Here is a 24582-nt window from a genome sequence, read left to right as displayed (position 1 = left end):
ATGCTGGGAATTGTAGTCGCAAAACATCTGGAGAGCCGAGGTTGAGGAAGCCTGCTATATGGTAATTTATGGACCTAATCTAAAGCCATTTTATTTCTTTTTTATCTTATATTTTGGAAATGTACATCCAGTTTTTTTTCCTTTAATTTTTTTGGGCCCCCCAAGAGAGTGGGGCCCTAAGCTATAGCTTGTTTAGCTTATACGTAAATCCGGCACTGTGTGTGATGCATCATAGGCTGTTTCTTAGCACAATAAAATGCCAAAACAGGGAGGAAAGCTATTATATAGCCCATAAGTTCATGAATACACAAACAGGATTCCTTAATATCTTGGTCATTAAAAGGGGTTTTGTGTGTGTGATAATCCCTTGCCATTGTAAACACAGTGAGAACAGTTTACTGAAAATATTGTTTAATCTAAATTACTGGGGCATTTGAAGTGTACTTGAGATATCTTGTTTAACTAATTAATTATGCAAGGTTGATTAATTTTTCTTGATGTCCTGTCTCTGATGAAGTTCACCCGGATGTCAAGGGAGGAAAAATGTGAATAGGTGCAAGTCAATAGATTGGTTGGTATCATTTATTCAAAGGAAAAAAACCAGAACTGTACAATATCTTGTGGTTAATTATAGTATCGTTTGATGTCCTACAGTGAAAGTAATTTGACTCAAGCCACCCACTGTTACTTTTGTTTAAATAACTTGAGCTATACAGAAGACAGGGAAATTTAACTTGGCCTGATTACATTTAATGCTTTGTATCATTACAGCCATATGGTTCTGTTCCACCAGCTCCTTGAGATGATATACTTAAATTGTTTTAGCTTCATGGAGTGGTGTAGAAACAGTCACAGATTTCTGTACTGGAACAAGAAAACTATTCCATAAAACACTGATTAAATTTTCATGTGTATCAGTAAGCATTTCCTACTTGAAGAAAATACTCATTTTAATTTGGTGATCACATATTCTATTTCTCTGGTGGAAATAGGGATGTCCTATTTAATAATAATAATAATAATAATAATACCACCCACCCATCTGACTGTGTTGCCCCACCCACTCTGTGAGGTTTGCAACATATATAAAAAATCCCAAACATAAAAAAAAACCTATACAGGACTAGTTACAGGTAGGTAGCCGTGTTGGTCTGCTGTAGTTGAAACAAAATAAAAAAAATTCCTTCCAGTAGCACCTTAGAGATCAACTAAGTTTGTCATTGGTATGAGCTTTTGTGTGCATGCACACTGGTATCTGAAATCAGAAACTGGGATGGCTTCTGTAAACCCAGGACTGTCCCTGGAAAAATAGGGACACTTGGAGGGTCTGTGATCACTTGCTGGGATGTGTGTATGGAGGTCCTGGGGCGCCCAGATGACAAAATTACTCACAAACTCATGTATAGATGATGACCCAGGTGGATTTTTCAATTTGAGTGTGCGCAGGAGAGATCCTAAGAGCCAGTTATAGTGTGCAACATCCAGTTCCTGCAGCCTGAAAGTTTAAAAAGATAAAAAGCTGGTTCAGGAAGCAGAGTCTGGTGCTGAGAGGAATCTCACACTCTTGAAACACTTCCTGGAGATTTAGGGTGATGTACTCATTTGTAAAATAAATAAATACATAATAAAAGAGTGTCATCCCACCCTTGGCATAATATATTAACAAGCCACGGCATTAATTGTTTAATTGTTCTCAAGATTTTGGACTGGCAATGTGGACAACACAGCCTCGAAGGTGACAAAGTCAGGGTATAATTAATTAGCTGTTAAAAAATCATGGTGTATTCTTGTCAAATTCACGAGAGGTTGCTAATTTGTCTTTGCTTGCCTAAAGCTGTTCTCTCTCTTTGTGCCATTTCCCAATTGCTCTGTTTTTGAAAGACACAGAGAGTAACAGCAGCTTGTGGTACAAGGGAAAATGGATGGGAAATCCTGTCATCTCAACAGGTCTCTTCTCCTGAGAAATGAATGAGCCCTGATACTTAAAACCTTTTTTGCACAGCAAAGCCTTCCAACAGAGTACACATTCTGTGAAGATCACTTTTTATTACAGCTGTTCCAGTTCCATTGGCTTGTTATAAAATGCGCACACTTTCATCCAACTGTGTATTTTGTAATAGTTGTATTTTCACCAACTATTGCACTTTACATCTGCCTGAGGGGTATGGGAGGCAGCTCAGGCTCCCTGGTCCATTCAGTCTAACTGTCTAGAACTGTGCTTTGTGGCCCTCAAAGGTTTCTCATAGGCAGTCATCAAGGAGAGGTGTAAATCATCAAAATCCCTCCTGGAATAATTGAGCTGGAAGACACCAAAAGGTTACATAGTTTGACCGCGTGCTCTGTTTACAAGGCAATCAAACACACTGCATACCCTCCAACACACTGAGTCCCAAACTGGGATGTGCCACTTCCTGTTTGTGCTCCCATGAAAGACACGTGACACGTGAGAGATCACGGAGCCCACATGACACACTTTGTGCTTTCACTGCATTAAAAAAATGTGCATTATGAGGTGTTGCATGAGATCGCAGCGTGAAATTACGAGATATCATGGTGCCCAAAATGGCTGCTGTGCTCTCATGGGAAAAACGGGATGTCTCAGTTTTTCCGGGACACTTGTGGGGTATTACTTTTGTCCCCTAAAACTCTAGCTCATCCAATCTTGAACTGAGAATGTTCTTCTGCCCAGGTAGATCAAATTGCACTTACTAGCATTTAGCAGTCACCCTCCTCTTCACATGCATACATACATACATACATACATACATACATACATACATAAAACCTACTTTAAAAACAGCCATCATAAGGTCAGAATCAACTCAGAGTAATAATAACGATGATGATGATTTTTAAAAGCCAGTTAAATAAGTCATTGTGCTTGAATGCTTGTGAGGAAGATGAGGATTATCTGAAATAAGTTCTTTAATTCTGAAGCCGCTTCATAAAAATAATAATAAAGTTCTTATTCAACGAATGAGAATTCACTTGAGTATAAAAATTAACAACCCACTCACCACTGCCTCCTGTGTTTATGAATTCCACATCCCGTGATATGCTTAAACTACTCTTATAATGTTTAATATTCTATATGCGATGGAATTTCCTCCTGAAACTGCATATCAAAATACATGGTATTTAATTTGCTTTATATCCAGTTATCTTGTGGTGGTAGTGGTGTTCCTTTGTGTTTGACTATAAATTACAGATAAATAATGCTGCACACACAACCCCAATCTCTGAGCAGTGTGAGATTCCTGGGGTTCCATGCACTTGCCTGGGGTTCGATTTCCTTGGAATGAGGAACAATTGAGACTATGTTGTCTTTAAGATATATGGTTTATTTACACATATATACAACCCGAGCCTAAGATGGAGGGGATAACAGCACTCATACCCCATAAGGTTTTGCTTCTCCCATAGTCCCAGCCTTTGAATCAAACAGGAATCAAGCATGACTCTTCCTCACTGGCTTCTGCCTGCCTCTCGCCAGGTCTCACACACAATTCTCTGGCTATTGTCCTTCTCACTACAACACTATAAACAAAATGTGTATTATTTAATTTAATTGGGGAAATGAAGTTTTATTATCCAGCAGCAGATATAGCAACTCAAGAAGTGGTTTTTGTAGTGGAATGTACATGTCAGTAAATAATATTCTGTACCTGTGGTAGATCCGTACGACTGAGTTTGGATGTTCTTTCCCGGCTTCATTAACCATGGTTTATGAAGCCAGAAACAAGCATAGGGTTTGCCAGCTCCTTCATCACCCCTCCCCACACTTCTCCTCATACATAGGCTTTCAGTTTCCTTTTACACTTGGATTACACCAGAATTACACATCCTGCCCAAACCAAACATAATAATTCAGACTTATTATTGTGGTTAGTTGAGCAAAGATGAAAACAGGGTGAGGTCTTCAACTTTTTTTTAAACTCAGTTTACTCATTGGAATTAATTAACATGACTAAGTTAGGGTCATTTGTTTCAGTAGGTCTGCTTTGAGCAAAACTTATTTGAAAACCATGCAGAGTTCTCTGGTTCAGGTCTAACAGTGACTTAGATTTATGGGCAAGTGAGGAATGCAGTTTCAAAGCCAGCATTTGAGTGAAGGAGGAGAAGGGTGACAGACGAGTACTGAAGCCTGACAGTTATATCTGGCTTCATAAACTATGGCTTGTGAAGCTGGGAAATACCATCCAAGCCTGTATTTCTATATTCTGTATGTTGCATAATGGCCTGGTTTGCATGTCATGCTAAGCCCAAACCATGGGTTAATGTGAACGCATGGACTCTGGGAGAAGAGATCACGGCTGTTCTTCCCTCTCCTGTTGTTCTGGCTGCTGTGCTGACCCAAGCAATAGTTCGACTTAGCATGTTGTCCAAATCCAGGCTTGTGGTTTAGCTCTCTCCATACTAACCAGGAGCTCATGGTTTGTCCAGGGGAGCTAAACCAAAAACCTAGGTTCAGACGCCATGCTAAAGTAAACCATGGCTTAGCTCAGCATTGCACAGCAGCGGACTCACCAAGGAAGAGCACAGTAACCATGATATCATCTCTGGCAGTCTGCATGTTTGTGGCAAGCCATGGCTTGGTTTAGTGTGACATAGGAACCAGACCAATGTTTTGTTTTACCTACCAGTAACAAAGAGAGCAATTTTCTCATTCTCTCCCTCTTTTTACCCAAGTTAGCTGGTTTAGCTTCTTTTTAGATTTTGTAAGGAGGAAAAGAGATTAGTTGCATTGCAGCTGAATGAGGGATAGATGCGATCTGGACAAAAATAGTTTCCTCCAGCACTAGCTGTTATGTAACTTGATTTAAAATTCAGCAAGCGAGTGTGGTTGACAAAATACCTTTCTTCAGCCTTTATTTTTAAAGATCTCTGGAATTGAAACTGAATTGCTTTCATGATAGGCAGATGGCTGCATAATGAATGGAGGCTGGCTTTAACAATATGGGTCAGTGGGGGGGAGGGAATTAAGAGCTTATTAGGAAACACACTATCCTAGGGACACAACATTGATTGATACATGTCCCCTCTCTATACCCTGACATGCTTAATGAGTTTTTGTCTGTCATGAACCAGTTACTGTTACCGATGGGTACCCTGATGGATTGCTGAGTCAGCATAATCGGAGGACCAAGTTCTGTGAGAAGCTCCGAAAGCTTATTGGCTTACGCATTGAGGGTGAGGCACAGATCTCAGACACTGCATGAAAGGGTTTGCATCTAGCCGCACAGAAATCCAGGAGGAAGAAAGAGGCACAGATAAAGCAGTTTTCATCTGTACCATACTTTTGAACAGGATGTGGTTTTGTGAGCACTGTATTAAAGGGACATTTGCCCAGCTGTTTCTTTCATTGTATTTGTGGTGTGCCCATGTTGTGTGGGTATTCAGGCACTGCCAATGTTCCAGGTCAGCTCGGTAGGCGAATAGGCCAGCATGGAACAGCTGTGGCAGGTTGCTATGCTGTAATCCTTTAATTCGATATTTCTGATACCAGAGACTCATGGATTGGACTGTGACCATCTTATGCACAACTAAATATATGATAGATTATGAAGATCCAAAATGCAGGTATAAAAATGCACTGTCAAACTTAATGTGTCTTCTAAGATGTAGAAGGAGAAATGTAGGGTTGCCAGTATTCCAGGTATGTTCAGGAAATTTGGGACGTATGGCAACCCTAAGAAATGCCCACTTTTTCTTTTTCTTTTTCTTTACTCCCCCCCTTTACACTTCTTATATCACACCTCTAACTGTTTTGTTCACTTTTTAAAGGTGCCATGTATTTATGTCATATACAATTCACTTCCAATGCAGCCTTATCATGCAGTTGCAAGTGATACGCGGAAATGCCTTGTTACTGAGTCAGACAAATGGTGAATCAGTCGGCAGAGTTCTGACTCTGGAAACGCAGGCTCTCAGCAGAGCAATATAGATCCTTAAATCCATTTAGCTGCAGGAGATAATAGTGCATTAGGAGAATACCAGAAACGGCTGAATTATCCTGTTGAGTGGTCACTTAGTTTATTAGGGCGTATAGCAGCTGGAACAGTCTGTAGCCTTGACCAAAACACACTCTAGCTCAGACTAAAAAATTTCCTAGCTGGATTTGTTAACCTTTTCTTTTAAACCCTGTGGTGGCATTTTAGCTACTTTTCTGACTTCATCAGAGCAATAACGCTCTCAGCAAGTCTCCTGCCTCTCCCCCCCCCCCTTTGCCACGTGCATCAAGCTCATTTTGTTTCGGCTATCTTGCCTGCCTGGTTTATTGGTTGGTGTAGAGATGACATGACAGTTGCCTTGCTCTGCCAAGCAGGACGCTAGTGGACGAAGAGAAGGACGGGGAGGAGGAGCCTGGCGTTCCTAGATTAGTAGGAAGAATGACAACCCGGGGAGGACACTGCCTGATGATGCCATTTCTCTTGGGAATGTGTGTGAGATCTCTGCTTTCCTTTTGTATCTAGGGAGCTGGATTAGGGCAGCTTTTTGTTCTTCTGGGAAACCATGTAGTGAATTAGGTGCAATTATTCAGTGTTCTACATGCCACAAGCAATGTTGAGCTTTTATGGAATGGGGAGGGAAGGGCTGGAAAGCTCTGGCCTGAGATGTTTTGATTATGTTTGTAAGAAATTTGACAGTGTGGAAATGTGATAGAGTTTCAGCCTTCGTGTGTGTGTGAGAGAGAGAGAGAGAGAGAGAGAGAGAGAGAGAGAGAGAGAGAGAATATGTAGTAATTGGCAGTGATTCACAGTGACTTTGTTATGGGTATTAGGAGAAAGGATTTGTCTTAATTTTAATAGCTGCCAGTATGACAGTGGTAGTATGACAGCGGTAGTATCTGCAGTGCTGGAGAAGTGCTGTGCAGACTCAAGAGCACAATGAGAGGAAGCAGACCAGCAGTTACTCATGCCAATGAGAATCACCAGAATATCTTCCTCCAACATTCTCTTTTCAACCCGGGAGAGGTTTCCTTAATGTGTTTATACAGAAACATGCTCTAAAGGTGTATGTTAGTGGTTAAGTGTTATTTTCCTTGTTTAAACATACACATAGTGCACAGAGAGAGCAGGGTGGGGAGAGAGAGAGAGAGAGAGAAAGAGATCAGCTTAGAGAGTTTCACAAGGAGTCAGTTTTATATACAACAGCCACTGGGCAAATGCTGTGTGTTGTGCTTCCTGGGGTTGTACTAGATAATGATCAGTAGGGAGTAATTAGTTTGCCTTTGAGCGATGCTCAGATTGGCAATGGTGAATTTTGCGGGCCTAATCAGAATCCAGCATTCAGAATGTAATGCTGCTGAGAGTAGTTTAGAAACCGTAATAAAATTCATTGAAATGGCACAGTTAAGACTGGGTTCAAATAATAATTAAGATAGGTGTGTTTCTTTGTTCTCAACTGGGGAAGAACTCTTACACTCAGTGGGGATCTATTTGGCTGCTATTGTTACCATCAGTGGGACATTATGGCATATTTGTCAAAATCACATGTGCGACACAATCCTAAACATGTTTCCTTGTAAGGAAGCCCTGGGTGTGTTCAATGAAACTTTCTTGGAGTAGACGCATGTGCTTAGTATGGCAGACTGATAGTTCAATCCTATGTACGTTTACACAGAAGTAAGTCCCACAGAATCCAATGAGAGTTACTCCTAAGAAAGTGTGTTTAATATTGCAACCATAAAGTACACACACACACACACACACACACACACACACACACACACAAAAATAACTAGTGTTTTGTGTTGGGAGGTGTTGCATTACTACATTAGGAACATGTTAAACCTTTCTAGACTAGCAGTTTTTGGCACAATAAAAAGTGCAGGTGTTTGCTACCTGATTGTTGCATGTTTCCTTTCCTTGAGTTTCAGCTTCTGTTGCAGTATTGATTTTTTGCAGCATGATGCAGTGTATCTTAGACTATTTTTTAAAACCTAACTTCTTCCTCCACAAATGGCACTCATTGCCAAAATGTGGTTGCCCGCATGCCAAAGATAGCAATATCAGTGATGTTCACGAGGATAAGCAATACAACATATAGGTAAAGGTAAAGGGACCCCTGACCATTAGGTCCAGTCGTGACCGACTCTGGGGTTGCGCGCTCATCTCGCATTATTGGCCGAGGGAGCAGGCGTATAGCTTCCAGGTCATGTGGCCAGCATGACAAAGCCGCTTCTGGCGAACCAGAGCAGCACACGGAAACGCCGTTTACCTTCCCGCCGGAGTGGTACCTATTTATCTACTTGCACTTTGACGTGCTTTCGAACTGCTAGGTTGGCAGGAAATACAACATATACACCCATGCTTTTGCGAGATTTTTTAAAAAGTGTTTGTGATTATTGCTATTTATGTATTTATTATAGCTATAAAGTGTTCATTGCAGCATAGAGGTGCTTGGGCATCTAACCTTTAATAAAAGTGATAAGCAAGGCTATTGGGTGAAACAAGGCTATTGTCTCTCCTAGCAGAACCCTGACATGCTATTTCTGTTTGCCATGAATTTATTTAGTGCTTTGAAGGCCCCCCCTCCCCTGCTTTCCACTGCTGAAGCATAAAACTACACTTATTTTTTTTTTAAAGGACCAGATAGAAACATAGCCCATCACAGCAAGGCTATTCAACCCTCTGTCCCAAACATTTATGTGTCAACTGGATATTGCACTGCTGTCTTCGAATGGGGAGAAGAGGGGAGGGTAATCTGTATGACCTTTATCTATAGCTATCACTGGAGCTGTGTGCAAATGGCCCCATAAAATCCCCCCACTGTATTTGTGGGCAGAGAAATTGGGGTCCATTTCATTGAATTTCTTCAAAAGGGAAAAGAAATTCTCCAATGCTTCTGCAGGGTTGGTGATCACCATTAGCAATGGCAGTACCAGCGGGGGTGTTTCCCCTCCTAAAATTTTCTTTCTTTTTTGCTATCAGATTGGCAACCATTTCCCATCCCATTATACTCTTGGTTTTTTTTTTATTCTTTCACTTTTATTTTCCAAAGCCAGCCTTGCATGCTGTCGGTAACTCAACTTATGCTCAAGTTTTTAATAAAACCTCAGTTTTCATTAACTCTATACGTCCCTTGCAAGTTTATGTGTCTTTTGGCAATGAAAATGTGCTTGAAAATGTATAAACAATGAATACTGTAATATCAGGAACTGGAGGGTGGGGTGCTAATGGGAATTTCTAGTGGCCAGAGGCAGTACTGCTGCCTATAAATTCTTACGCCAACTCACAACCAGCAGAAGCAAAATATATTATGGAAACCTACCATAGCTGCCAAGTCTCCCGTATTCCCTGGGAAACCCCCGTTTTTCCAGCTGTCCCCAGCCGAAAAAACGATTTTTTTGTTTTTCCCCAATTTATTCTGGCTGTGGCCATTTTGGAACTGGGCGGAGCATGCTCAGAAGCGACTTTTGATGCTGCTTTGCCCAGTTCCAAAATGGCTGCAGCGCGACTTCTGGTGCGGTGGCCATTTTGGAACAGGGCAGAGCAGCATCAAAAGTCGCTTCTGAGCATGCTCCGCCCAGTTCCAAAATGGTGGCAGCGCTACTTCCGGTCTGCTACTTCCGGTCCAGTCCCTTATTTCTCAGGCCGGAACTTGGCAGGTATGAAACCTACTTAATTTGCAAGGTTCATGCAGATTGCAGCTATCCTCAGAGTTGAATTTGAGTTTATTTTTTAGCTTAGGGTGCACATGGGCTGCTTTTCATGCTTTTGAGGCTAAGGTGCAACCCTTCCTGTGCTTAAGCAGATAACAGGGAAAAATTATTAGCAATCCAAACTGATGTGCATTTGGACGGAACACTTGTAACCCAAGATCTTGCTTTTAAAACAGTTGCCTTTCTTCTCTTTTGTATACACAGCAGGAAGAATTATGGTCTAGAGCTCCCGACGTTAGCCATGGAAGTAGCACTTTCCCCCATCAAGCCTCAGGAACTGGATTCTGTAGCTGCAGATGCATCTCCCATGGTCATTAACATGACTCCCACCACCGAGCAAGATGGCGGAGAAGACGCCACGAAAGATCTTGATTCCGGGCAACAGTATGAAAAGCCCCCTCCCCTTCACACGGGGGCTGACTGGAAAATCGTTCTCCACTTGCCTGAGATTGAGACATGGCTGCGGATGACATCAGAAAGGGTCAGGGATCTGACTTACTCGGTGCAGCAGGACTCGGACAGCAAGCATGTGGATGTGCATTTGGTGCAGCTGAAAGTAAGCAGAAGTATTTCTCTCTACCTGTTGTGTGTGAGGGGATAGGGTACCGCTAGGCATGGGGGAGGGATTTGATTCAGGTCACATTGAAATGCGAGTTTACCCCAGTTCACAAATTTCGAAAAACAATATGCGAACCAAAACACGGTTATCCTCCAAAATTCACATCTCTCTCTGAATTTTGCAATGCGGGACGTAAGGTGTACAAAAATGCATCTGCCAAGGTAAAACAGGCATATAGATGCAAGTACAGTAGTAGTGAAAGTAACATAAGCAAATGCATTAGAAGAGGGAAATGTAATGGATTGGCTGGATGCAAAGGAGTGGTGGAAGGCACCAGCTGGAGACCCCCTCAAGGGACCCCGCAGGGGAAGAAGGCTCAGAGCTAGGAGATTGGTGGTGGAATGATGATGCATTGTCATATATGTAAATCTCAATTTACATGTGGCTCTGCTTTCCGACCCAAAGCGAAGTAGCTATGCTTGATTTTCTGTTCGTTTACATAAATAAATAGAATATGGTCCACCTCCCAGTTTTTCAAGCATCCAACTTACTTTGTTTTAAAAATGAATCATACTTTACCTATGAAAGAAACCACATCTTCACACAAAAGGTTTTAAAATGTGCACTGTGAGAAATAGGAAGATAAAAGGTCAGCATAATGTACCAATAATTACCAGTTGCAAGTGCAAGTAGAAGACCCATTTCCCAGCTCTCAACCTCTCTTTTTTTTGAAGATGTAGTGAAGAAGAAGAAGAGGAGGAGGAGTTTGGATTTGCTATCCCGCTTTATCACTACCCGAAGGAGTCTCAAAGCGGCTAACATTCTCCTTTCCCTTCCTCCCCCACAACAAACACCCTGTGAGGTGGGTGGGGCTGAGAGACTTCAGAGAAGTGTGACTAGCCCAAGGTCACCCAGCAGCTGCATGTGGAGGAGCGGAGCGGAGACGCGAACTCGGTTCCCCAGATTACGAGTCTACCGCTCTTAACCACTACACCACACTGGCTCTCTAGTGAGAGGTTGTCTAGCATCCCGTTACAACAGCTGTTTTTCAATTATGCAACAATGTTTGGAGTTCATTGAAGATTTATGGTTTATTTTCATTCCAGTTGAAGTGTATAAACTGCAGCTGCTTGAGCAGGCTCATTGATTTTAATGGGCATGATCCTGCTTCATCTCCACATGTTCATTGTTTACAGTTGAAAGACCATGTGAGAAAGGCTTATGACATGCCCTCTCCCTCCCTCTTAACACAAGGACTAGGGGCCATCCGATGAAGAAGAATGTTGAAATATTAAGGAAAGACAAAAGAAAATACTTCTTCACACAGCACAAAGTTAAACTGTGGCATTTTCTCCCCCAAGATATAGTTTTCATAGAAGCAAAACAGTAAAAGAGTCATTATATTTCTGCCTAATAGCTGGAGTATTTTATATACCCTGAGAATTCCTCTGTGAACTTTAGAGAAATAAAAGACGATAAGCATCCCCCTGCAGGGAGCTTTGACAATAATTTGTCCAATTATATATTACTTTACAAAGAAAATCAAAAGGGGAATTTAATTTCTAGTACTTGTTTTTAGAGCTCCCTTGCGTGCCATGTTGCCTTCTTACCAGTGATGTGTAATTACTAATGGCCCATTTTTACTGTAGGCAACTTGGATCAGGCAAAGCAACGGAAAAATCCTGTAAATATAGAAGTCCTCATAGATGACTAGAACTAGTGTATTCATCTGAAAGCATTTGGTATCCAAGCTTTGTTTGGATTTGAAGAGATCCTCAAACTTAAATGAGTCAAACTGAAGTCTCTACCCCAGCTCTCTTGTTAACACAGTCTCCCTTAGATTAAAATCAACAATATAATTTTGATGAGCTTTAATTGGGGGGGAAATGTTGGTGCTGATGGTTTTGTGTCAGCAAATTCCGACAAAATACAAAGAGCTATTACTTCAACATTCCAAACAGCCATTAACAGCCCATATTAGACGGGTTAATTAACTTGCACAGTGTTTTAACATAGCGACAAAACTGTCACCATACTTAGAGGTTGTTGCATCCAGAAAACAGTTGTGTTACACAATTAGAGCATGAGAAATGGGTTTGCTCTCCTCAAAGATAAGGGTTGCAGAAATAGTGAGACCTGAGTAATGATGCTCTGCTATTCAACATTTGCAAAGGATTGCAATAGCTTCTGTTAAACTGTTACATACCATAGAAAGTGCTATAGATGTTGAGCAGAACCCAGAAATGAATGTAACTGTATAGTTCCTGCCTTTCTATACTTCTTGGCTGTAAAGTGAAGTCAGACCCACTGCAATGCTGTGAATGTAACCATTCATATAAGGGATGATTTTTGGCATTCACAAGGAAAGGGGGAAAGGGAGTATAGTCCTAGTTGAAGGAAAATTCATTCTGTATTGCATGACAAACAGGGTTTTCTTTTTGTACTAAATAGAATTTAGGGGCCTGAGGGCAGAGAATGGAAGAAGCTACTTGCATACACAGCCATGTAAGCACATGTGTGCATATAAATATATGAATGTATATGCTGGATAGCTAGCTAGTTATGAGATGAAACTTGCAATCCTATGCTTACTTACCAGCAAGTAAGTCCCATTAAACATATGCAGTGCTTTTTTCCTGGGGGGTATGCAGGGGTACGCATACCCCTAAACATTTTGTGAATCTTTGTACTTTTGTCCATTTACTGTACTTATTTTTCTCAATTTGAACTATAAAATGGTGATTTTCTTGAGTCAAAATGAGAGTACCCGTAAACATTTTTTTAGGGAAGAAAAAGCACTGAACATATGGGTGAGCATTTATAGGATTGCACTGTTGGAAAGCTAACATTTAAGTGGTGATGGATATGATCAGCGCATCTTCACAGGGCTTCTTGCAGATTGGATAGTGGGGAAAGGAGCAGTTGAATAGAGTCCAAGCTCTTTCTGTACTCACCTAACAGCTAGGAAGCCCCTTGGAGCAGTGATCTAATTGTGGGTGGGGAGAGACACACAGGGCTTTCCTGCACCACTTTTGAAAATTCACCTTTTCCAAGTCCATTTTGTTCATTGCAGCTTTCCCCGGTCCCATACCAATACTGGTTGTTCACTGTCCCTCACATTCCATTGTAGCAGGACTTCACATCCTGCTTATTTGTTTCTCAGATCTAGTGTCCTGTTGCTAATTTAAATTCTTGCCCAGGGACCCTTCACCATCAGACCATAAACCCAATGACACTCCCTGTTTCTGCCAGAAATAAGGAAACCACATGCACTCTGTTAATTCTCTCTCCCCCCCCCCACTCCAGGTATTTTTGAGGCATTATTAGATTGTTGCTCCAGCGAAACTTCATGTTGCTCCACAGATAGAGAAATGGGCACCATTGGATCTGCCATAGGTTGCTTTCTGGTGGTAATGTTTTTTTTGCCAGATTGGGACACTTAGTCATAGAAGGGGCAATGTCACATTTTGTGTTTCAGGGGGCATTCCCTCACAACAGTCTGCCCTCAGTGAATAAAGGAAAATCCAGCCCGCATTCCTTACTAACACAACATGACCCACTTCTAGGGGGTCAGAAGTAAGCTGTACTGAGTGCAAAGGGACTTTTCCCAGGCAAATGTGTTCGTTTCTTCCTGCACACTTCGCAACTTTGTCTCTTGCAAGCAGGGGTCTGGGCTGCTGGAAAACATGGAGGCTAGTGACACACATTGAAGCAAGAATGAACAGCAAAGCTTTTGCAAGCTGGAGAAGTAGGGAGAGAGGAAGGGGCTTTGGGCTTGGTGTGCTAGCAACTATGTCTCAGGCACTCCTGTTCAAAGGTAAGCTGCATAGAGTGCAAAGGGACTTGCAGGTAAATCCACCTGGAAAGGAAAGAAAGTTGCACCTAGAAATGAACAGTAGCAACAATGAAAAAGAAATGAGGTGAGCACAGGCAGTGGCACACAGGAGGATTAAAGAAACAAGGAAAAATGGAATAAGCAAAAAATTGTGATATATGAAATGCACATTGCATGTCACAGTGCAGTGTAATCATTTTTACAATGAGATCCAGCGCCAAGGGCCTTCTGGCGGTTCCCTCATTGCGAGGAGTGAGGTTATAGGGAACCAGGCAGAGGGCCTTCTCGGTAGCGGCACCCGCCCTGTGGAACACCCTCCCATCAGGGAAATAAGCAGTTATCCTATTTTTAAAAGACATCTGAAGGCAGCCCTGTTTAGGAAAGTTTTTAATATTTAATGCTGCATTGTTTTTAACGCTCGATTGGGAGCTGCCCAGAGTGGCTGGGGAAACTCAGCCAGATGGGCGGGGTATAAATAATTCATTGTTATTATTTGTTGTTGTTGTTGTTGTTGTTGTTGTTGTTGGAAACCTTTTTTCACTATTATTGGTTAGGCAAAAATCTGGTTTTAGTTTCAGAAAGGCTAAGATGAAAACCCAGATGGTGGGAATGTCACCTACCCCACAAATACAGTGTCAGGCAACCTGCAAGGCGGTTTTGGAGACTGTGCAGCTAAGCCCACAGAGTGTGTGCTGAATGTGCATATTTGTTTTAGCACTCTATTTCACCCTGCCTGCAGATCTGCATGCAGCACTCTCCTGTTCTACTGTTCCTGTTGTGCAAGGTTGCAAATTTTCATGGGAAGCTTTGATCCAGCAAGCCAGATGCATAATTTTACAGTAAGACAAATTGAGAGAGGCTTGTCCAGAGTTGCCAAGCAGGTATCTGACAAGGGAGGAAGCCAGATACAGAGTTGTTAAATTTGAAGAGTTTCGGGCACACAGAGCATAAGCCTCAGTATCACCTCTGGAAGGCAAGTCTGAAATCTGATCTGCTTGGCTGGCAGCTCTGTCCTAGACTGCAGGGGAGTCCAAGTCCAAAGCTATCAAGTGAGCAAAGTGAAGCTGAGTCCTGCCAAGTGAGGGTGACACTGCACTTTTAATTGCTACCGTACATGCAGTAACTGGATTTGAATGCATGAGGATGGGATCGCCCTGGAATGTGGAGCCAGCTTCAAGCGCTTGTTCAGACATTGCCATTGCAGCAACTCCTCCTCCTCAGGCCAACAGCATCTTGTGAATTAATCTAGAAGTTTGCAAACTAGTGATTAAGAGCATTATCCTGGCACTCTCTGGTCTGCATCTCATCTCAGCCACGAATTAACCAAGTGGAAAATGCAGGAAGTGGCTTTTTTTAAAATAAAAGGGCAGAGTAACTATCTGCTTCAGGGGGCAGGGCAATTTTGGCAGAAAACCGGCATAGGGGAAAGGGGCAATACCTTGTCCTCTTGTGCTGCAGTCCTGATTCAGATCATGGCTCTCCTTTCCAGTCTTAAACTGGAAAGATGATCACATGAGAAATGTGTTGTCTACCGTGTTTCTCATATTATAAGACATGTCTTATATTTATTTTTTCCTCAAAAAAACACACTATGGCTTATTTTCAAGGGATGTCTTATTTTTTCCTCCTCTTCCTGCCGCGGCCGGCATTGCTGCTGCGCCTATCACTATGTCTTATTTTCGGGGTATGGCTTATATTCCTTGAATGCTTAAAAATCCTGCTATGGCTTATTTTATGGGTATGTCTTAAAATATGAGAAACAGGGTAGTTCCAACCACAGTAGGGTCTTGTCTTCAAGAACAGCCATCTAGGCACTAGCCAGACCCACCTAGTTTCAGCAATGTTGGTATGGCATGTGCCTTCACACCTTCTGACCTTAAATGCACCTAGCCTACAGCCACCTCTCAAAATATGTGTAGCTATGCCATACTGATGCTGGTGGATGAGAACGCAGGAAGTTGGGCTGCTACAGATGCAGTTTTTGTACAGAGAGTGCTTTCAGACACTGCTGTTGTGGGATGTCTAGTGCCCAGCAAATGCAGGGGAGGAGGGAAAGCAATGGCCGTGTTTACATTACAACCTTTAAAGCATATTAGGAGCACATTACAGTGGTACCTCAGTTTTCAAACGTCTCTGTTGACGAACATTTCGGTTTTCGAATGCCATAAACCCGGAAGTAAATGCTTCAGTTTTCCAACATGGCTCGGAAGTCAAACACGCGGCTTCTGCTGAGTGCAAGATCCTGAGTCCTAGCTGTCAGCTATTGAGTTTTTGGTTTCTGAACATTTCCGAACTCGAACGGTCTTCTAGAATGGATTACATTCAAAAACCGAGGTTTTCAGAGCACTCTTTGAGGTGGAGAAATGTGCTTTGAGTATGTTTCAAAGGTATGATCTGTAAGCAGCCAATCTCACTGTATCAGGCTGACTAGTTTCTTTTGGAATTTGTGTTTAGACAGGCAGTTAGCCTTGTGTGATCTAAAATGTTTTTGTTTCCCATCAGCTTTTCCACCTATTTTGTGACTGATTCAGTACCATGGTTCTCAGTGACACAGTCTCAGGGTCTGAAGGGCCAGAGAACAAGCGTATAATTTGCATGTGGGTTGCATGAAAGTAGTGGAACAACATTGGCATCTGTGAAAATGTTGTAACGGTGTGAAATGTGGGACCTCCATTCTCCAAAGGCGATGCATGCAAGTAGTGGCAGAAATGATGTATTCCCATGGTGAAGTCAAGTGATTGCTGGCAGAGCACATGCTTTGGATAAATAGCAAGAGTAGAGCACCTTTAGCCTGTGGGCCAAATATGTTCACTAGACCATTTTGAGCTAACCACACCCATATTTCCACACCCATATATATGACACCAGGTACCAGAAACTGAAAGCAGTGGCTTGAAACTATAAGCTGCAACTAAATTTGGCTGTAGATTAATTGTGTTTCAGATCAGAGAGTGTGAAGGCACCTGATATACTAATCTTGTTGAAACTAAGTTGGTCTGGTCTGTGAATTCAAGCTGGAGATGCAAAGGAAGAATTCGGAGTGCACTTTGTCTAAGGCAGCTTTGTGTGTTCCTAAATATAATTTTAAACAGTGTGTGGTTCACTGATAAGCTTGTCAGAAGTGCTAAGAAATAAATAGATTGCTGTGGGAGGTATCCAGCCAAGTAGTTCCATTGACACAATGACTTCCAGCTGCTCAATGGAATTTCCTATACCCTTCCTCTCACTGCCTGTCCCCTAAATCTGCCTGTCCCTTAAACTTTGGAAATGTTTCATTAGTAGCATATGTCTGTAAGCTCAAATCAATAAATATGTCATTTATGATGTCACTGGGAGCTACTTTTTAAGAAAATCATGAAGCCATGCCAACTCTCCCTCCCACTTTGCTTAAATTAATAGTTGCTATTTTTGCCATCTTTCTCCAGTTTTCCATTCCTTTATGCAGCCTGGTAGCATAACTAACATTTTTGTCTTTTTACATGAATGTCTTTCTGTTTATCCTAGTACTGGTCAATGTTGCCCTAGTTAATCTTTGTGGGTGTTCAAAGTCACAGTTTACTCATATATACCCAAACACACATGGTATAATTTATCTTTCTCCTCCCATAGGCTAATCTAGTTTCCTCAATGGCTTCGAAATCTTAGCCAGCAGTTGAGCTTTTAAGATTAAGGCAGAGATAAATAAGGAAAGTATTCGTGGGCAGATAATCCTTTTTGAGGATGCAAACACTTGCGGCTGAGTGATTACGTACAATGTGGTGACATGTACAATGCAGGAAACAAAGTTTTTAATGCTACCTGTATTGGGAATAATCTTTTTCTTCCACCTTTCTTTCCACCACCTTAGATGTATGGGGAATAATGTCTCTTTTAAAAACCACTTCTTCTGCGTCCTATTTTTGGACTGTTCTTCAAAAGTTCTGGTTTCCTTTTTAATAAATCTAAATGCACTCAGTTTACACTTTTCCTCTCACCTATTTCTAAATTATGTGGACAGGGAAATTCCTTGGGTCATGGAAAGGTCTTTAAAAAAATTATCTATTGCCCATGAGACTCTAAAGCAGGCATGGAGAACTTCTGAAAATAAGTTGTTGGACCACAACTCACCAACCGTTAACCGTTGGCCTTGCTGGGTGGGGCTACTGGGAGTTGGAACAACATGTGGAGGACCACAGTCCACCCTTCCCTCTGTGAAGAACCATGTTCACTGATGGACTTTCAAGAGCAAAGTGTTCCTGGGTGATTAACCAAAGTCTTATCATTCTTTTATAGCAGGCACCTCCAACCTGGTTACCTCAAGATGTTGTTGGGCTCCGACTATGAATTTTAAAAGTAATAATAAATAATAAAATGATCATTTGTAGCCAAGTGTAATGTTGCACAGCTGACTCCATGAGGAGAAAGATGCTGTGGTCTTTACTGCTGCCCCACCATCTACTGCTGCTCCCAGCGTCATCATATGGGACCCCTCTAAGATCTGAAGTCTTTGTTTTCATCCTCAAGGTCCAACTCTAGCTGTACCACTGTCTTCTTTATGTGGTTATCACAGGGAACAAGTAATTTATACCCTTGAAATAGAAGGTGTTTGGCTTTTGAAATGGCACATTCATCTCTTCCTGCTTTTTCCTTATTTCTTACTTCCCTAGTGTTTAAATAACACCTGCGTGTGCAGAGTTTTTAATTGCGCTTCCCTAGTTTCTCTTCCTATTTTTCAGTGGCTAAAAGGTGCCACTTTCATTTTGTGATGCCATGCTGAAAATGCCGCAATGCCCTAGTGAGCTAGTGTAGAACTCTTTGCCACAAGCAGCTATTTAAAGCTTGCCTTTGATCTGCACATTTCTTGACTCTTGATACTTCCTCAAGCCAATTCTCGCCTGCCTCCTCTCCTCCTCTGAGTTTGACCTTTACCAGCGTATGGTGTCTTTGATGTCGATGACTTTCTCGCCATCTCTGCTGACTGGGCCGCTTCACAGAGCAGGTCCTCCCTCCTCCTGTTGGGCCTGTGCCACCTATTGAAGGAGGAACAGTGGGGAGGATGAAGGCTGAGAAGAAAATTTGCTGCAGTGGGAGTGGATGGGAGCAGAAAAAAACAGCCAAGCACAACAGAAAGCGCAGGCTGAGAGGACGTATCATGTTAAACCTCTTCTAGCTTGCTGGTCGGGCGCATGCCAGAATGCAGCAAAATAATGACATGCCTATCCAAACTGCAGAACACCTTTCAGTGTTCCTGTTGTTCAAAACCCAAAGCAGTGGGTTTAATCCTATAAATCTTGTCTGTCAGGGATCAGGGCTTAGATTCCTCTTCACTGATGATGGGGGCAAAGACAAAACCTGAAAGAGAATGGCGTGTAGGACCAGACCCACAAGTGCTCCCATCAGATGAACCTGTGGGGCTGGTGTGTGTCGTCGTCGTCCCCCCACTCACATGCGCCCAGTGTAACACATGAACAAGCCTTTTTGTGTTTCCACAATGGTGCAAATAGGATGGTGTTATTTATATGCCATCCATCTGACTGAGTTTCCCCAGCCACTCTGGCCGGCTCCCAACTGTAGCAATGGTTAGATCCAACAATGAGACATAAGACAAGGCTGAGTTCCACAAAGACCAACCCCAGGCAAAGCTCGGGGGTCTGTATTTATTAGCAGCAGCTTTGACAGGTAAACATTAACTCACGATGTAACTTCCAGCCAATCACAGAACAAACCTCATGCATAAACATGTACAGGTACAGGTCACTTCCTGCCAACACCCTAACTTCTCCACCATAGAGGAAGTGGTGGACTGCACATCCCACACATCAAGTACCTGTCACATGTCCCTCTCATCAAACATCCCCCTCCTCTCAGTCTTGTGATCCTCAGTAACTTTCCAAACTCCCCATAAGGATTCATTGTGCTCTTCTCACCTCAGCATGACCCATTCCGATCTTCCCCTGTCAGGCTAGATCAAACCAGTTTAAACCGAACCTCTCCAGGTCCATCCAGCTTTTCCCAACACAACTGACCCATACCTCACCTTCCTATTCCTAACACTGTACTGGTTTGCCAGTATTACTCTAGCTAAACCTAAGGATTAGCGGGTTTGCCACGCTACTATCATACACCAACCCCACATGTCCCCTTTCTTTTGTTTAAAAATGAACCTAGGCTGACAGGGAGAGAAACAATGTAACGGTACTGAGTGCTTGTGTAGAAACTTTGTTGCTGCTTTTACGAGCACAGGCTGTCAAAGCTTTTAAACATATATAAACTTTGTAACCTTTCAAACCACTTAGCATCGGGTACAAATAGAACAATGTATCAAAACATAAATAAGCATTATAGAAAACAAAGCAACAGTCTCTTCAGGTAGACTTTGTATCAGCGCCATAAGATTACTGAGTCTCTCAAGAAGTGAGGGTCCAATAACTTTAACGTATGTTCCAAACTTTAACTAAATAACCCATTTCCTCAACGGAGGAGAGGTGTCCCTGAAACAGGCAAGCAGTGTCCTTCAGTCCCCTTTTACTGTAGCCGATGGTAGTCATGGTCACGCGGCCTCGCAGAGTTGGATGCCAAACAAGAAAAAGAAGCAAGGAGATGATTCTCAGGTGTCATCGCAACGCCATGAACTCTCAGTATTTCAGTAACCTGCATGGATAAGGCTTTCACTTGGCCCCAGGTGACTCAATGATGCTGTAGTGGCACGCGGTCCCGATCCCTCTGTGGATCCCCCTGCGGCAGTGGATCCTGTATTCGCAGATTCGCTAACTCCTGTAGCAGGCTCGACTCCTGCTGTAACCCTTGATGCCATCGATCCATGGTTTCACCCATCTTGCTATATCTGGATTGGTTTACCTGAGGAAAAAGCACAATTGGAAAACCCCTCCCCCGTATATTTCTAAATATTCAAATGATTTAATTTATTAAATTTAGTAAATGATTTAATTTTAATCATAATTGTAATTATAATGTGACTTAATATAAATAATACTGAAGACCCAAATAATAACGAAGACCCATAGATATTCCTCCTTTTTTGTTTATGTTTGGCAAGAGACTTACTCTAAGGGGCAAAGACTCTGAGACCTTGAATAGTAACAATGGCATTTGATCATATGTTCACATTTGAGATACCAGCCACATCTTCCTATAATGCTCCTGCACTTTTTAGCTCCCACAGAATCTTACGCTAATATGTTGAGATAGAATTTGGATTAATATCATAGTGAACCTCAGTGCTACCTGTTAGAAGATAAAGCTACTATTCTGATTCACACAGGATACAAACCTTATAATGCAAATATACCAGAAAACCTTCAGTCCTGGCGTTCAGCAAGCAAACTGAGATTTAATAATTAAAAATAATAGAATCATATGGAAAAGACAAATTCTTCACATTAATCATGTGGAAAGAAGCTATGAAAAATATAAGCATTCTAAAATGCGGAAAAGACTCCAATTACAGGTTCCTGGCTATAGAATATCAAACTTCCTGTTGGGCACCTTCTTAAAAACAGAGCCAAAGAAATAGGCAGTAAAATACAAAATGTATTTAAATAGAGAGCATCCATGGTTTTGAATGGACCAATATAGGTCAGAGAAATAAGAAAACCATTGCTGGAATGGCACATGCACTCTTTGTAGAAAAATTAAACAATGCTGTTTAATCTTTAATAAAATTTGAGATCTGAGAGAATCCCACAGCAAACTTTTTGGTGACAGAGGGCAAAGAATGGATCACCTCTTAATTATGATCACAAGAGCAAAATACACCATAAACTACTTGTGTAGCCAAGAAAGCCAACTTCAAGAAGTGTTAGAGGAAAGAAAATGCAAACTGAAGAAGGAAATAGCAGCAATAGGACTTAACAATAAGAAAATAGATTGACATACTATATCCAGGAGAGCCAAATACAAAAAGACTAAAATCTTCATAGGAAATAACAGCAATATGAATAAGCATGAGAAATAAAGAATAAGATATCAAGAATTGCAGCCACAACACATTAAATCTAAGGCTAGTAATAGATATAGGATTGTATTCTCTGACAAAGAGACCCAGAAGATCACAGGAAAATCCAAGAATCTAACATTTAAGAGAAAGATAAAACCTAAGCACTATTGCAGAAAGAATCCCAAGAAATTACACAAAAGAGAAATCAAAGAAGAGATCTCATGCCTTCCAAAATGTTGAGAAAATAAAGTATGCAAATAAGACTTGTAAAAAAATGCTAAAATGAAGAAAAAATGCTAATAGACTGCTATGCATTCACATACCCCACAGAAATAAACTAAAAAATACTCTGCAAACTGTTTGGTTAAGCTGCATCTATATACTTCAGCAAATAAGGAAAAGATGAATACTGCCAAGATGGTGTAGCAGCCAACATAGAAAATCCAACTATTTACCAAATTTAGTCCCAAACTACAACTGAATTAAGATTGTTCATGTAAAAACATAGAACCTGCTGTAGCTAAGAAAAATCCACTCATCTTAGAAAGAAGACAACATATAATAGCTAAGTGTTTGAACTTTACCCTATAGCTGATAAAAGAAGAATCATACAATCAAAAAGAAATAAACACTTTAAATCAAGAGACAATGACTCCTGTAGGTAAGGAATATTATTAATCAAACAAGCTTGTTCCTGGAACTTCCTTCAGAGAAAAAAATCACAGTTAATTATTAGTCGCTTGAGCATGTGCAGAGGACAAATCTGTGAAAGGAAAACAATGAGCCAACTCTCACACACAAAGAAGTAGGATTTAAACACTTTTCCAATGCTAAAAGAAAGAATTAAGTCTTGGAGGGAAAAAACATTAATCTAAGAAATACTGGAACTCCTTCTGAAAATGAATTCTAGTCATCGAGTCTGAAAAGGAAAAATTCTATAAAGAGTAATCAGAAGTAAATTTCTTACACAAAAATAGAAATCAGATTTAACCAGACTATATAGAGAAGAGGTAAGACTCCCATGCTCACACCTGTAAATGGGAAATAAAATACACAAAGCAAAAATCAATTGCCAATTCTACAATTGGAGACTCATTTTAATGCAAACAGTGAAATCCTTTGGAGTTGGGCTACTGGCGATGAACTGGGTAGCTCTTGAAAACAAATGTAAACAGTGAGTTTTCCAGCATTCCCCATTCTTTAACCAAATCTAATCCTGTTAATACCTAAGTGGATATAGGACAACCCTGCATTTGAAAAGAAGGGAAAAGAATTTGTAATACAGACAATAAGCAAGCAGAATATTTTCACTGAACCCTTAAGAAAAGACAATAAAGCTGACATGGGGAGAGAAATCATAAACCTTCATTTACATTAGTGAGGAGAAAAAGGTACTTTCTTCAGAAACAATCAGTTGCAGATATTTTAAGTTTTCAGTCTGAACTGGCTATTTTAAGCAGACTGAAAAACTGCCAAATGACAATAGGAAGGTTCCTCTTTTTTTAAGGAAAGCCTTGAGCAACTTGAACAGCCAAAATCTGTTAACCATTTAAACTACCTCAAGGAAAAGAATGCAGATCAAAGCTTCTCACCTTCCTGGGTCAAAAGAAAACATTTACTCAGGCCCTTTAAGCTTAATGCAGTGCTTCTGTGAAGCCTTCGCAAAGCTGAAAAGGAGTAAACTTCAGAGACAGAAAATGCAAAGCACTAGCACTGTTTAAGCTAGGTTTCTGCCCAATGGAAATCTTTTTGTCACTTAAAACAGACCATTCGAGGCTTGACTGCCTGTACTTCTCCTGCAAGACGCACTATACAAAAACAAATAACCAGAAGGGCCAGCAGTGTTTGCAGGACTGTATCTATTGGCAAGGTGTCATTTTCCTCTTCACAATGCTGTGCAGCAGAGAAAGCCACAAGCACCAGGGCAAAAAGTCCAACACCAACCAGCCCTTTCCACAGAGAGGCAGCCACTGCTGTTCGCCTTGTTCCCTCACCTATCAACATTCCTCTCTGTTTTCCTTCTTCCTGCTCCTTCCTAAACCTCATCTGAACTCCCCTTGCCTGAATACGAGGCAATAAAGAGTCAGATAGGCTAGGATATCCCTGGGCATTCAAGCCCTGTGTGACCGGAAAAGAAGCAAGCCCTTCTTCCAGTTCTTCTCTAGTTAACGTTCCTGACTCCAGCTCTCTCTTAAACCCGAGCCGAACAGCACCCCCCACCGTCTTTTTCTGGGACAATGGAGAGGTGGCCAGTAAACCAGAGGATTCCAAAGGCAATGGTAAAGCCAGAGCCTCTGGAACTGAGATTGGGAGGTCTGTAGCAGCAGCCTCCACTGAGCAATGAGATACAGGAAGGGGGGTTGCCTTTTCACTTATATAGACCCCTACCAACTCAATTGCGTCCCTGCACTTCCGCCAAAGCCTTAACAATCTGGCAGGAGCCCGTGGGGAGGAAAGCAACTGCTTCCCTATCCTGTCCCATAATTTTAAATCCAGGGACCCCTCTTGAGAGTACCACGGGCACTGAAACAATATCTCTTCAACCAACTCTTCTAGCTCTGCCAAACTAGCACCTGTCTGACTGAAAT

General features: G+C 41.6%; 1 protein-coding gene across 1 annotated transcript in view; it reads left to right on the top strand.

Moving 5' to 3' along the window:
• The first annotated feature begins 6393 nt into the window (after positions 1-6393).
• AKAP6 (A-kinase anchoring protein 6) overlaps positions 6394-24582 on the top strand; it is a 214324-nt gene continuing 196135 nt past the window's right edge. Inside the window, exons 1-2 of the mRNA XM_035109758.2 lie at positions 6394-6439; positions 9869-10220. Of these exons, the coding sequence (XP_034965649.2) occupies positions 6417-6439; positions 9869-10220 (375 nt within the window). The 5' untranslated portion in view covers positions 6394-6416. The remainder of the gene's footprint in view (positions 6440-9868; positions 10221-24582) is intronic.

The sequence above is a fragment of the Zootoca vivipara genome, chromosome 1 (assembly GCF_963506605.1).
Source record: "Zootoca vivipara chromosome 1, rZooViv1.1, whole genome shotgun sequence".
Taxonomy (NCBI): domain Eukaryota; kingdom Metazoa; phylum Chordata; class Lepidosauria; order Squamata; family Lacertidae; genus Zootoca; species Zootoca vivipara.
Note: the sequence above shows the minus strand (reverse complement) of the source record. Positions and strands in the feature narration are given on the sequence as shown.